Genomic DNA, 14,473 nt, shown 5'->3' on the forward strand with positions numbered 1-14,473 from the left:
AATCTACCTGGTTACTATGACAACTGTAAAGGGAGAATGAAGACTCACAAGGAAAAGAGGCTCAGTAGCTGGACCCACAGCTACTCTCCTTTGTCTTATCCTACATATGTGTGTCTGGTGCGTGCGTGCGTGCGTGTATGTGCTGAGCAAGGTGGTGAGTATCAGAGACTGCACTCATCTCCCTTGAGATAGCTTGATAATTTAACAGAATAATAAGAGTTGGAAGGGAACTTGGAGGCCTTCTAGTTCAACCCCCTGCTCAGGCAGGAAACCTTAGAGATGCCACCATCTTTTCTTCAATTTGAAGAAGCACACTTAGGGGTTGATTGAGGTCATGACTGCTCTGAAGCTCTCAAGGCTCAAATGATTCTACAAATTAGAGCCAATTCAGGTGCAGCCTGCTATAGCAATATTTATGTTAATACAATGGTGGGCAGACTTTTTATGACTAAGGGTCATGTATTTATATCTTTCAGGTGGGCTGAAGGCCACAGTGGGCAAGATTGCCATTATACCCTTAAAACTATGCCAATAAAGTGGACAAAACCTATTTATGTGGGGTTTTCCTCTGAGATTTGGAGGGTGTGGAGGTTTTCTTTATTTTTACACCTAAACTTTTAAAAATAGTTTATACTGTGGTGGTGGAGTTTTGTGCGTGGATTTGGGTGGGATGTGTGCTCTCAAGACATTGTTGATTCCTCATGACTGTCCGGACTAGTCCCCACAGTTTTCTTGGCAATGATTTGCCATTGCCTCCTTTTTAGGGCTGATAGAGAGTGACTGGCCTACCCAGCTGTATTTTTCCCTAAACCAGGACTCGAACACACGCTCATCCAGTTTTTAGCCTGATGGCTTAATTGCTGCACACACCGACTATCCATTCTTTTCTACACCATTCTAATGTTCTGGAAGCTTCTGTCTCTTCCATACTTCCTGAGAAGCCAAGCGGGTCCAGGCTGCCAATTTTCACCACGTGGGCGATGTTAATCTGGGCAAAGGAGGAGAGATTTATTTTACAGATGTCACAGCCAGGAGAAGAACAAAAAAGGCCTGGATGGAGGAGGGGTCGGAAATGAAGGAGAGATGATCCCTTTCTCCCTCTATAAATCAGCCTCTTCCAAAGAGCTGATTTTTCCGCTGCTGAAGATTGGGTGCCAGACTGGCTGGGGACTTGGTGACTGGACTGGGAACCACATCTCTCTGTACCATGCAGAACGGCCTGGGACCCGCTTGTATCTTCTTGCGCAAGAACATTGCTGACAAGCAGAGGGTATGGGCCATCTAGTAGGGACTGGGTCATGGGCATTGGTGGGGTAGCCCTACAGGTTAGGGGAAATGCACCGGACTGGACTTCTGTCTTTTTTTCAGTGAAAGAGCAATTAATCAAAAGTGGTCCAGGGCAGGATTGTAATATTCCCCGATTTCACTCTCTGCCATAGGAAGGTATTTCGTTTTTAATTCAGGATATGCAATAGAAATGGATCAAGGGTCCAGACTAGGCACAAGATAGTAGAAGTATGAAATGGTGGTGGGAGAGATAGATAGATAGATAGATAGATAGATAGATAGATAGATAGATAGATAGATAGATAGATAGATAGATGCCTGGGTTTTCTTCAAAAGAAATCTAAAGAAACATCCCCCAACCTTTTAAAAATGTATTGGGCTCTGAGCCCCAACCAATTTGTCCAGAATGACAGGTGTTGTAATTCAACTGTACTGTAATTCAAATATAGGAAGACAATACTGTAAGTAGGAGAAAGTTGACTGAGATAATTGTATTTTACAAGTTATTGTTAATTAATTAATTAGATATAATTTAGCATATGATGAGAACATGACAGAAGAAAAGTAAACATATATACATATGAACATATTTTAAGAGAGAGGAAGGCAGTTGAAAAAGACATGATTGCTAATGCTTTTATCTCCACTTGTGGCAAATCGCATAGGTTTACAAACAACGGAGATGACAGAAATATAAGTATGGTTCATGTGAAGTGATGCTTATCTTCCAACTTCTCTTTGATTTTCTAGTTGGGGGGCTTGTTCCAATCACTGGCAAAGTTTACAAGAAAAAAGCTGAGTCTTTTTGACCTCTGTTGTAAGCAGCTTGGTTTAGGCTGTCTTCTCAATATTCTTCTTTTATTAACTAATCAAAGCATCCGTTGTCTTTCGCAGCCTGATCCACAATCAGTAGCTAGTAGGTACCAGATCTATCTATAAGACTTGCTCTCCATTGCATTTATTTATTTATACCCCCAAAACTTTAACCTTAAACTGTCTACTGTTGACCTCACCCCATTCCTAAGAGGTCTGTAAGGGGCATGCATAAGTGTACCAGCGTGCCTACCATCCCTGTCCTAATATTCCTTTTTATTTACTCTTTTCATGTATTCAAATTATGTTTATACTTTTACCTGTTATCTTATATATACTTGACAAATAAACTTTTATGATTATGATCTCATTGAGAAAGGATCCAGTGAATCGAAAAGCCCAATGGCTTTAGCTTTTCCAACTCCTGATAGTTATTTGGGTTTTTAACCTGCTATTTTGGAATACTGCTGATTTCTTGTCATCCCGTGCAATTTTTTCTATTGGCCCAGGACAATAAAATGCTCTAGTTGAATTTTTATGGTTGGGGTCAGTTGGGTGGAGAATTAAGTATAGAATTATGGTGACTAGGTCCTTGATTTCTCCAGTTCCCTCTATTTTTTTGTTACAGCAACGTGAACTGAGTGGAGATGAAATTGAAGGTAAGTGCAAACTTCTGTTTGTACACATATATGATTCTGACTAATGTATTAAACTAGTGCTCCAAGATATGCTGAAGTCCTTTGGAAGGTTAGGAAAGACATCAGTAGCAGATAATCTTCCTTGGAAAAGTGTGCTCTCAGAATTCCCCTGGAGACTGTTAAAAAAGACAAATATCAGTTGTGTGCTGAAATGAATTCATGAAGAGCGATGGTGAAGAAAGTGCCTTTCTGGATCTACTATTTGTAGTCTAACTTATAAAAATAAAGTCAGAATTAGTTTAATTTTCTCAGTAATGTTTCTTCAGTGGGAGGTCTCTAAATAGAAAATTGACATAGAATGCATGAAGCAAAAGTATATTATTAACAGTGTTTAAAACAATGAGATTCATGGGCTAGGTTGTTAAAACATGCTTGCTTCTTTAACAATCAATTAATGACATTTCTGTATCATTCTGCTCCAAAATGGCTCCAAGCTAAATACTAAATCTGGGTTAACAAAACACAAATGATATGCCCAAGCATGCAAATCATATTATAGTTTATGTGGTGATCTGGTATTCACAGCATGCTAAGGGCTTAGCTCCTGTAACACTCTGAATCTTAAATTACTCAAAGCATGTTACGAAAGCTCAGCCATGATTTTATTTTATTCTTTATCATTCTTATCATCTTCTTCATCATGCAAAAACAGAACTCTGTGAAGCCTTTCAGGAGTTTGACAAGGACAAAGATGGATATATCAGCTGCAAAGATCTGGGTAACCTCATGAGGACAATGGGGTACATGCCAACTGAGATGGAACTCATAGAGCTGTCTCAACAGATCAACATGAATCGTAAGTGCTTGTTGGGAAGAGTGCGGGAAATGTAAGTCCGAGACTCTTCAGATGTCTCTGGACTCCAATTTATATCAATTGTAGCCAGGAGTAAAATCCATTTTTTTTTACTACCAGTTCTGTGGGCGTGGCTTGGTGGGCATGGTGTGGCTTGGTGGGCATGGCAGGGGAAGGATACTGCAAAATCTCCATTCCCACCCCACTCCAGGGGACGGATATTGCAAAATCCCCATTCCATCTCCACTCCAGGGGAAGGATATTGCAAAATCCCCATTCCATCCTCCTGGGAGAAGGATATTGCAAAATCTCCATTCCCACCCCAGTCTGGGGCCAGCCAGTGGTGGTATTTGCCAGTTCTCCGAATTACTCAAAATTTCTGCTACTGGTTCTCCAGAACCTGTCAGAACCTGCTGGATTTTACCCCGACTCCAACTTGTATCAATTGTAGCCAATACTGAGTGATGGGAAGTATACTTCAACAACTGTTGGAGATCTATGAGTTCCCAGTCACTCTCTTATCTTTGTGCGCAGTTGTTTCTGAAGGAAAGCTCTAATTCTGGGAAAAAAGGCTGGATCTTTTATTAAGGGCAGTTAACTATCGGCTTTTGGAAACCATGGTGTAAATTGGCTAAGATTGAAGAGTGTTTTTCAGATCTATTGGACAACCCTGGCCAGTGATTGCCTTTCAGGGATAAATTGCACCTGATGTTTATACATCCTGTTTAATTTGGACCTTTTTTTAAATAAGCAAAGATCAGCTGCTGAAAGGGATGATTGCAGCAGAAAGGAGAGATTCCTTTTACTACTATACTACAAGGCTTCTCTTCTGAAATAATTATTTGCATTGGGAAGAAACTTCCCTTTGTTTTGTTCCCACAATATAATAATGGCTAAGGGAAAGAATTTTTATAAAGACCATAGCAAGTCAAAGGGCTTATATTAATTCTTTCTTGCCCTAGCACCCCATTCTCCAATTTTTAAAGGAACGATAATGGGAAATTTCTTCTGTGTTCTTTCAACAAGAGTTGGATTAATAGATCACATTATTTCAAAAATAAAGTGCATTTATTACAATTATGCCATTCCTCTTTCTGATAGAAATGATCTCATATGGTCTCTTATCCAGATGTTTACCAAATCCAAAACTAAATTATGAACATGATGCTTTGGGGCTCACATAGGAAGTGGGAGTGTTCAGAATTGATCTGTTTCCTATTATTTTCTCCTCAATATTCTGAAAAAGCTTTTAATCAAGGAACCAAAGGAGAAGGCAAGATATCTAGATGCTCTTGGTGTTGTTGTTTTTTTTTAAAATCCACTTTAAGCAGTAAATGTCACTTTTCTCATTGCAGTTGGGGGACACGTAGCTTTTGATGACTTTGTAGAGTTGATGACCCCAAAACTGCTGGCAGAAACAGCGGGCATGATTGGTGTTCAAGAGATGAGAGATGTCTTCAAGGAGGTAAAAACAGATGGCAGGACACAGGAGCTAGATCCAGAAAGGAAAGGTGGATTAGGTGGGCTCTCTTTATCTTAAGTTTATTTAATTTCTTGATCTGAGCAAAACTTCACCCAGACCAGCATCTTCTTATGGTTGTACAAACAAAATGTAAGGACAATCTGCCCTGAGCCATAGTTTCGCCCAATGTCTGGTTTTCTGTAGGAGACTGCTTCTTATAGAGAGTAAAGAAAATGACCTTGACAGAGAGAAACCATTTCAACCTGTGGGGAAAAAGGAAATGGCTCAGACTTTTCCTTAGTTCCTTGTTTATTTATTTATTTATTTATTCATTTATTTATTGGTTCGATTTATATGCCGCCCTTCTCCGGAGACTCAGGGCGGCTTACAATGCAGTAAGCAATAGCCTTCATACTTTTGTATATACCTGCTTAGTAGGGCTTTCCCCCCACTCAAAGCGGTGTTCTTTCTATACAAAGTCAGCTTATTGCCCCCACAATCTGGGTCCTCATTTTACCTACCTCAAAAGGATGGAAGGCTGAGTCAACCTTGAGCCTGGTGAGATTTGAACTTGCAGTAATTACAGGCAGCTGGTGCTATTTAACAGCACTTTAGTCTGCTGCGCCACCAAGGCTCTTATGTCCCTCTATTTGGATGTGTGTGTGTGTAGTGTGTGTGTGTGTATGGGATAAAGCACAATCAGACTTGCAAGTTGTCATTACTATAGCAGATACGATATTTTGAATCTCCCTTTCAAGTTATTTTCTTGGTCTGATGCATATGTAGTGGAGATAACATCTCCTAATGTGTTTATTTTTATAAACATTATAGACATAAACATAGGAATCAGACTGAAGATCAGGGCATATCTAAAACATCTGTTTTAAGAACGGTAAGAGTAATCTCTCCAGACCATTGCTGAGGCTAATTTCTGATCCTATATGAAATTAATGTCTCCCATAGGGGAGATGGAGATGATGACATAGAAGAGGATATGATATGCCCAGCTCATTTAGTTTTTTTGACTGATGTGAGTGTTGTCCTATCTATCCAATCTCTTGTGGTGGATAGTGACTAACAAACTTGGTGTCATATTTACTTTCCCCTCTCAGATCCCCTGAAATCTGTGTTGGTAGGTGGGATGTAGTAAGTTGCAAAGGGTGACAGCATTGACCGAGGTAGGAAGGGTCTCTTCAACAATTTTAGCAGTTGTCGCCGCCCCCCTTTCCACCAATGTAGCTTGTCAGCAGGTTGTATGGATTATGGCTTCCATATAAAGCTGAGGTTTCCTGAAACTTTTCTCCCAGGATTTGATTCACAGAATGGGGTAATAGAAGCTGCCTTTGGTACAGGCAATTATGTGACTACATGTGGGGGCTGTGCTGCCTGAAATGGGCCATTCTCCCTCCCCATCCCCCCAGTTCAGCTAGGGATGTGTTGACAGCTGTGGTGGCACTGTCTAAAGCAGGAAAGTCTGTTGCAGCAGCTTCTAGCTAGCTATATAAATTTAGCATCTTATCCAGTCCTAACCAACATTTGAAAAGGGATTATTAGGCATTTTTGTCCCATCAGTACCGGAATCTTTTAATCTCTGTATATTAATTGCCCTGTTAACAAGCTGCCTTGTTAACAAGGACAAATAGCAATTGGCTATGTGTACCAAGCAAATTAGTTCTGCTATATTTTCTGCTGCCTCTTAGACTGGACAATAGCACATTCCATTGGCTATCTGGATAGATGTGATACCCATAGTGTCCATGGATACAGAGAGGCCTAACTTCCTCCTCCCTTCCTCAGTAAAATTGCTCATCCCCACATTTCCCTTCAAAAGTCTGAAACAGAATTCTGGAAATTCACTTCCAGCACATCTGGAAGAAACCAACTGGAGCAATGTTTCTCATCCGTAATTATATGAAGGTGTACAGACTTCAACTCCCAGAATTCCCCAGCCGGCCATGGAAAGCCATCTTGGAGGCTCTAATCTTGTGCTGTTGAAATTAAATTTGCAAAATTTAAAAATGACCTATTCAGCACAGAAAATAATCACGCTAGCTAGGTGGTGATATTTGTAGCCCACGCTTGGAGAATGCAAATGATCTAAGAAGAAAAAAACACTCTATGGCCTACCAGAATCTTGATAATTAAATCTGTAATGTCACTTATGGAAAGTGGAGGCTTAGAAATTAATACTCTTCCAGCTAAGACCAAGGCATCTATTTCCAATTAGCATCTGTCTTGTCACATATTTAAGAAAGCTGTGTTCTTTCTAAATTGCATCAAACAATCCTACTGTTAATATAAGGTGATAAGTGATCATAGCCAGTTTATGATGTCTGGCAGGGAGCAATTCCTGCGCCAGACAGTAATGTTTAATATGTTCCAGAAACCTGAGAAATAGAATAGAATAACAGAGTTGGAAGGGACCTTGGAGGTCTTCTAGTCCAACCCTCTGCTCAGGCAGGAAACCCTACACCATTTCAGACAAATGGTTGTCCTATCTCTTACAAAATTCCAGTGTTGGAGCACTCATAACTTCTAGAGGCAAGTTGTTCCATTGTTTAATTGTTCTAACTGCCAGGAAATTTATCCTTAGTCCTAGATTGCTTCTTTCCTTGATTAGTTTCCATCCATTGCTTCTCGTCCTGCTTTCAGGTGCTTTGTAGTATAGGTTGACTCCCTGTTCTTTGTGGCAGCCCCTTAGATATTGGACCACAGCTATGATCATTGCTCTCTCAAATGCCATTACTACATTGGTCCACAGCTAATCCTCCCTTTGGTTCTAGTATAGAAAATGTGCATCATAGTCTGAATAATTCTGGGTCTTCTTCCCAGTTTGACACAAATGGGGATGGCAAGATCACCTTGACTGAGCTGCGTCAGACCATGCAACGGTTGATGAGTGAGACGATGACCTCTCAAGAGATTAATGATATGGTGAAGGATGCTGACGTTAATGGAGACGGGACTGTGGATTTTGAAGGTGATATCTGGCAATATAAAATTGATGGAAAGAGATTACAGGATTAGGGAAATCAGGGTGAGAGATTAAAGTATTAAAGCTCTAGAGAGATCGGATTTAGAAGCACAGAGTGACAAGATACAGGCTTAAATGGGTTTGGATAATAGATTTAGAAATTTATTTATTACGTAGTTCCAATTTCATGGAGATTGGAGCTCGGCTGCAATTTTCTCCCATCCGGAGCAGATTTTTGAAGTTTGAAGGACTAAGGTAAATATTATAGTAATATTTCCTATTAAGCTATATATTTCTCTTATCTAAGAGTTTAGTGTGTTCCATCTTTAAAATGTAAAAAACAGGAACATTCTAGTGGCACCCCAATCCATTATTTTCCTCAACTCCTTTGCATTATAATTGTACTGATTTATACCAAGAAGATATTTGTTGCCAGAGATCTGAACTAGAGAGGAAGAGAGAGAGAGAGAAACTTTTGAACTAACTGCTGAATGAGGGGTGATAAGAGTTGAGGTCACCAGTTTGGAAAGATTAGCCTCTTCTAATAGAAAATCAGAAGATCACATCTTAAGACCTTAAGATGAAGGGTGTGCCATTTCCATAGTTGTATGATATGATCAAAGGAAACTTGATCTGTACCTAATCAGGCAACAGAATAAATTTAGATCAGCTTTCTAGTCCTTAACAACTGCAAAAAGGGACCTTAGTTGCTTTAATTCCCCTATTGCCACATTTCTGACAGTTAGGCAGAAACCAGTTGAGGTCATTAAGCAAACTTCATGGATGGTGTAAGGATTTGACATTAAAACAATCAGGGCTAGTGTAAGTCTACTAATATTATCTCATGGTATTTCCCTTACAGAATTTGTCTGGATGATGTCACGCTGATGCAATCATCAGCTTTCCTCTACTTCCAAGGAGTGAAAATACACACTGCACTTTAAAAAAAAATAAATAAATGTGCATTCTTTTAGTTCTTGAGTTTCAAAAAAAAAGTATGCTGGCACAATTTGTTGTATCCTATAGTCAAATTTTAATCTGCTTCAATGAGAAGGCTTGTGAAAATCCTACCTTTATTTTCCACTCAATGTCACAAACCAGAGGGGGCTGGGAGGGGGGAGGGAACCAAAGATTCTTAACCAAAGTTTAAGAAAGTGGGCAGGTGCCTGACAGAGTAGCTATCTTTTGAATTGTGCAAGTGACAGGTTACTCAAATAGAGATGTTCCCTCTGGGTAACCTGGCATTCAGGCTATTTTTGAACTACCCAACTTTCAGAAGACCAGGAGAACTGTGTTAAAAATGGCCACCTGAAAGGTTAATGGGATGTAGTAGAAGTATAGGATGAAGTAGAGAGAGAGCTTCCTCCTGCTTTATTCTGGGCCTGTTCATCTCACCAACCTGTCAACCAAGTTATTTTTTGACATAGCTTTACTAATATTCCAGAAGACCTGTAAACTGGTGTCCAAAAATATCTCAGCAGACAGGTCAGTGGGATAGAAGAAGCATGTGAGTTTAAGAGGAGGGAACCTTGCAGGGCATGTCAAAGGAGATTCTTCCTAGTTCAACCATTGTCCATTTCACCAGTCTATCATCCTGTTGCTCAGGAAAGGGTAAACTTGCAGAAGTCTTCTCCATTTCATTTCAGCTGCCAATTATCTCAAAATGGCAGCGCCGGCAGCATTTGGCAACTGCTAACAGCCCCTACAAGCATCCCATTCTCTGGTGACTTTGGAGATGCAAAAGGTCTTCATTCCTCAAAGAAATGAGGATAGTAGAAGCCATGGCGATATAAGAACCGTTGTTGGCAGGAGCTGTGGAAAACCTGTAAGGCACTTATTTGGAACAGAACCGACAACCCTCAGCTAGAAAAACCAAGCTCTCATTTCTAGCTTAATTATAGACAGTGATAGTCTTGTTTATTTTTAAATTAAAGATTTATAACTTTTCTTCGGGATTGCAAAATGCATATTAAAAATAGAAACTATTGTATTGCAGAAGAATGCTAAATCTGTTTATATAAGAAGCCTATGTAATACCTGGCTAGTGCTTTGCGAAACACTGGTCAGGTATCAATAGGCAGATGCTTCTGTGGGAGCCATGTCTCTGATCTCTCCTTCAGCCCCAGTCAAAATGTTCAAGGAATGTATGTAGTGGAAAGAGGCAACCAGAGGAAAGGAGCCCAAAGTTGTGTTTGCAGAATCTGAGAGGGACTGATAGGAACTAGGTAGAACCAACCCGTGGCACATCATTAAGGAGTCATCATAGGATGTTCTTACAAGATGACTTGGTTCAGAAGAAGCAAAACACTACTGATAAACTGGAATTGTTAAAGACAAATGCCTTTCCAGGAAGCTGGGGATAAGATAAAGGCACCATTGTGAAAACACGTTCTCTAAAAATGATCAGCAGAATATCTTCAGTTAATTGTAAGTATGGATGGGCCCAAGGACTGGAGGGACCCAGAGTCATCTACTCTTGGCCATGGGAAGTTAACAGGTTATTCTGGCTGTCACTCTCTCTCAGCCCAACCTAATCTGTCTTGAGCTGTATAATATGAACAAAAGATCTTGTCTAAACTGGGAAGTGAGGTTAAATAACTCAGTTTATACAGGAGATTGGGGGAGGGAACACATAGATTTCTTAAGTTCTTCCCTAATCATGGATAAACAACTTGAAATCCATATATAACCCCCAACCCTTTTTTTGTGACTTAAAATTACATTGCTTAAGTTCAAACAAAATACCAATTTTCAGAAGTGCATCCTAAAATGGTGGTTTTAAGCCTTCATTAAATGCCATACAGCCATTTTCTATTAGTACCCCTCCTGATCCCTATTAAAAAATCAACATCACTGCCATGTACCTATCTCTATTTTTTTTAAAAATGTGCAACTCCCTCAGAAAAAAAGATTTATCTTCAATCCCTGCTTTGCAAAACCTGGCAGAACTCAGGGTTTCCTTTTCTCATTATCTTTCATCAGACCTGTCTTCTACCCTCCCAATTGATGTACAATAAAATCTTCCTTATTCAGAATTCTCTCAGGCTGTAAGTGGTAAATTTCTAACAACCTAACAACTGCGATTATCAGTTAACATTTGCAGAGGTTGGAAACATTGTCCAACAATTCAAACGTGACCCTGACCAAAATGATTTTGCTTTTGATCATTGCCCTGAAGGAAAATATAATAGGAATAAAGAAATTAAATGGAGAACAGGCAGTTCTTGTAACTTGAAAAATATGGAAACTTTTGAAAAACTCTGCTGAGAACCTAAGCATCTGTATTTGAGTGTCATTGTCCAGAAAAAGCATGTGGGCCTGCTGAGGTTCCCAGGACCTTGTCTAACCCGGCCTGTTCCAAGGATTACAGCTCCAGGCTGGCTGCCTTCCATCAATCACCTTTTTGAGATTAAGAGCGGTGGGAACCAAAACAGCTGCTGCCAGCCCTCCTTTCCATCCCATCAAATTATGAGGGAGGTCCAGAAGAAAAGCTGATGATATCAAGGGTAAGCCAAGGTAAGCACACTCTTCCTGCTTTACATAAAAGATCTTTGCGATCATATTATAAGCAACTGCGTCCTTTTTGCTGATGACGTAAAACTATTTAACACCACCGACAATACTACTGCCCTACAAAGTGACCTTGACTATGTGTCAGAATGGTCAAACAATTGGCAACTCCAAATCTCAACTAACAAATGCTCTATCTTACACATTGGCAACAAAAATCAGAATACCAAACACAACCTGGGTGTACGACCTCGTAGACGACTCTCACTCTGTCAAGGACCTAGGAGTACTCATCTCAAACAATCTAAGCCACAGAGCTCATTGTAACAGCATTGCCAAGAAGGCATTAAGTTGTTAACCTAATTTTGCGAAGCTTCTTCTCCGGTAACACTGTACTGTAAACTAGGGCATACAAAACCTTTGCCAAACCAATTCTCGAATACAGCTCGTCTGATTGAAATCCACACTGTATATCAGACATTAATACAATTGAGCGGGTCCAGAGGTATTTCATGAGGAGAATACTCCACTCCTCTGCTCACAATAGAATCCCTTATGCCATCAGGCTTGAAATTTTGGACCTGGACAGCCTGGAACTATGCTGCCTACAGTCTGACCTAAGCTTAGTACACAAAATTGTCTGCTACAATGTCCTACCTGTCAACGACTACTTCAGCTTCAACTTCAATAATACTCAGGCAAACAATAAATACAAACTCAAGGTAAACAGCTCCAAACTCGATTGCAGAAAATATGACTTCAGCAACAGAGTGGTCAATCCCTGGAATGCTCCACCTGACTCCTTTGTTACATCCTCAAACCTCCATAACTTCAACTTTAAACTCTCTACTGTGGACCTCACGGTAGAGGTCCTAAGAGGTCCCCATGGGGTCATGCATAAGCGCACCAGCGTGCTACCATCCCTGTCCTACTGTCCCCACTTATTTGTACTCATTTCCTGTGTTCACATCCATGTTCATACTTATACCTGTTATCTCTGTTATAAATATATAAATTTATATATTTATTTATAAATAAATATATAAATAAGGTAATTTCTGTCCTTAGAACAGGAATGCTCCTAAATTCTTGCTTTTAAACTTAGCCATCACCTCATTCCCAGATAATGAGGGAGGCCCAATAAAGGAAGGATTTTTTCATTGACATCCTCAAAGCCCACATTCAATTCTTCTATTTATCTCCCCTTAGCTTTAAAAACAAAGTTACAGGTTTTCAGAAAAGGAACTTGGTCAACATAATGTTAATACAGTACTGCTGTGACACCCAGTTCTTCCTACACCACATTTTTTTCATTGTAGCCAACTGGCAAGAGAAAAATCCCATTTGTCCTGATTACTGTCTTTAACCATTTTTAGCAAAACAGCTGGTTTTAATCCAGTTTAGTGCTGCCTGTATGTGTGGAGCTCTAGTTTGCTAATACCTAAGCTTCATTAAGTCCATTATATAAGGGCATAACCCCCTTCTTTCTCCCCCACCCCCCTCATTCTGCCTTGCTTAAACAGGTCGACACATATTCAGTCTATAACACACATCAGTTAGGAAGCAACAGAAAGCTGCTGTCAAACACAACAACAGATTAAATCTTCACTGCAACTGCTTCACTGTGTAGGGTGGCCAAGGAAACTGCTAAAAGCAGATGGCAGATATAAAATGAGTAGTCCACCCAAATATGATTAGGTGGCTGAAAGCTTTAACATACGAAGAATGGTTGCAGGAATTGGGTATGTCTAGTGTAGTGAAAAGGAGGACTAAGAGTGACATGATAGCAGTGTTCCAATATTTGAGGGGCTGCCACAATGAAGAGGCGGACAACCTTTTTCCATAGCACCAGAAAGAAAGAGAAGAAATAATGGATGGAAACTAGAGAGGCAAATTAGAAGTAAGGAGAAATTTCCTAACTGAACAATTAACCAGTGAAAGAGCTTGCCTTCAGAAGTTATGGGTGCTTCATCACTGGAGGCTTTTAAGAAGAGACTGGACAGCTACTTGTCTGGAATAATATAGGGTCTCCTGCTTGAGCATGGGGTTGGACTAGAAGATCTCCAGGGTTCCTTCCAACTTGGCTATTCTGTTATTTTGAGTCAATCCTAGAATCAAGACAAGGGAACGAGGCCTGCCTTGACGAACTGCATTCTCTCAAATGATATAATATGCATTCTGTAGCAGACTGTAAAACTTGTGAACAGTTTTGCATTTGGAAAAAATGGGAAGACCAGAAAGATCAGGCAAATTATTCCCACTTCCTCTCTGTTGGGGATTTCTTCCAATGAACTTGATTGTGTCACTGATGATTAAAAATTCACCCGAATCTCAACCTCAATTGCAACATTAGAAGGGTGGGGGAATGGATGATTGCAGAATGATTGCAAGCAGGTTATTTCCATCTCTGGTGCCAACACTGGATGGCTAACACAGAGTTTATATGCCTAAAATGGGCACTCAGTACTGTAAACAGTAATTGTTAGGAAGGAGACATGCAGTTGAGTTGCATAATCTTAATATTAATCTTTACAATCTTACTTAAAAGTATCAGGGCACTGAACCTCCAGCAAGCACTCCACAATTGATTGCCATGCCCAAGAGGTTCCTTAGCTGGCAAACTTAGTTATAAGCAAATAATCTTCAGTCAATACTGAAAATTCTTTTGAAGAAGAAAACAGAGAAGGAGCTAAAAAAAACAAGCTGATATAAGCTAACCTATAGAAACCCATCTGGGATTTGGAGTAGATCAGTGGTTCTCAACCTGTGGTCCGTGGACTCCTGGTCCATGAAGGCTTGAAGAAATTTTATGATTTAAATCTTGAGTTGAGTCTTGGTCGTATGTGGTCATGGATGTGGCCACAAAAGGTATTTAAAGGGGGTCCATGGTGAAGAAAAGGTTGAGAACCACTGAAGTAGATCATTAAGGCTTATAC

General features: G+C 40.0%; 1 protein-coding gene across 3 annotated transcripts; it reads left to right on the forward strand.

The window, feature by feature from the left end:
* Positions 1-31: 31 nt before the first annotated feature.
* On the forward strand, positions 32-11,059 carry CABP5 (calcium binding protein 5). 3 transcript variants are annotated; one of them, XM_034423367.3, is made up of 6 exons: positions 1,087-1,270; positions 2,729-2,759; positions 3,451-3,594; positions 4,947-5,056; positions 7,886-8,033; positions 8,890-11,059. In XM_034423367.3, the coding sequence occupies exons 1-6, from the start codon at positions 1,208-1,210 to the stop codon at positions 8,913-8,915; spliced, it is 522 nt and encodes a 173-aa protein (XP_034279258.1). In that variant the 5' UTR covers positions 1,087-1,207; the 3' UTR covers positions 8,916-11,059. The 3 variants fall into 3 exon arrangements, with proteins under 3 accessions (XP_060548747.1, XP_060548746.1, XP_034279258.1); XM_060692764.2 differs by lacking the exons at positions 1,087-1,270; positions 8,890-11,059 and adding an exon at positions 32-154 and having other exon boundaries at positions 7,886-8,196; XM_060692763.2 differs by lacking the exon at positions 8,890-11,059 and having other exon boundaries at positions 1,085-1,270; positions 7,886-8,187.
* Positions 11,060-14,473: the final 3,414 nt, after the last annotated feature.

This window comes from Pantherophis guttatus, chromosome 4 (genome assembly GCF_059756535.1).
Source record: "Pantherophis guttatus breed Tessera chromosome 4, ASM5975653v1, whole genome shotgun sequence".
Classification (NCBI taxonomy): Eukaryota; Metazoa; Chordata; class Lepidosauria; order Squamata; family Colubridae; genus Pantherophis; species Pantherophis guttatus.

Coding starts and splice junctions, on each gene's coding strand:
- CABP5 (XM_060692763.2), top strand. CDS start 1,208: ATGCAGAACGGCCTGGGACCCGCTTGTATCTTCTTGCGCAAGAACATT. Junction 3,595..4,946: donor TCAACAGATCAACATGAATC/GTAAGTGCTTGT, acceptor TTCTCATTGCAG/TTGGGGGACACGTAGCTTTT. Junction 5,057..7,885: donor TGAGAGATGTCTTCAAGGAG/GTAAAAACAGAT, acceptor TCTTCTTCCCAG/TTTGACACAAATGGGGATGG.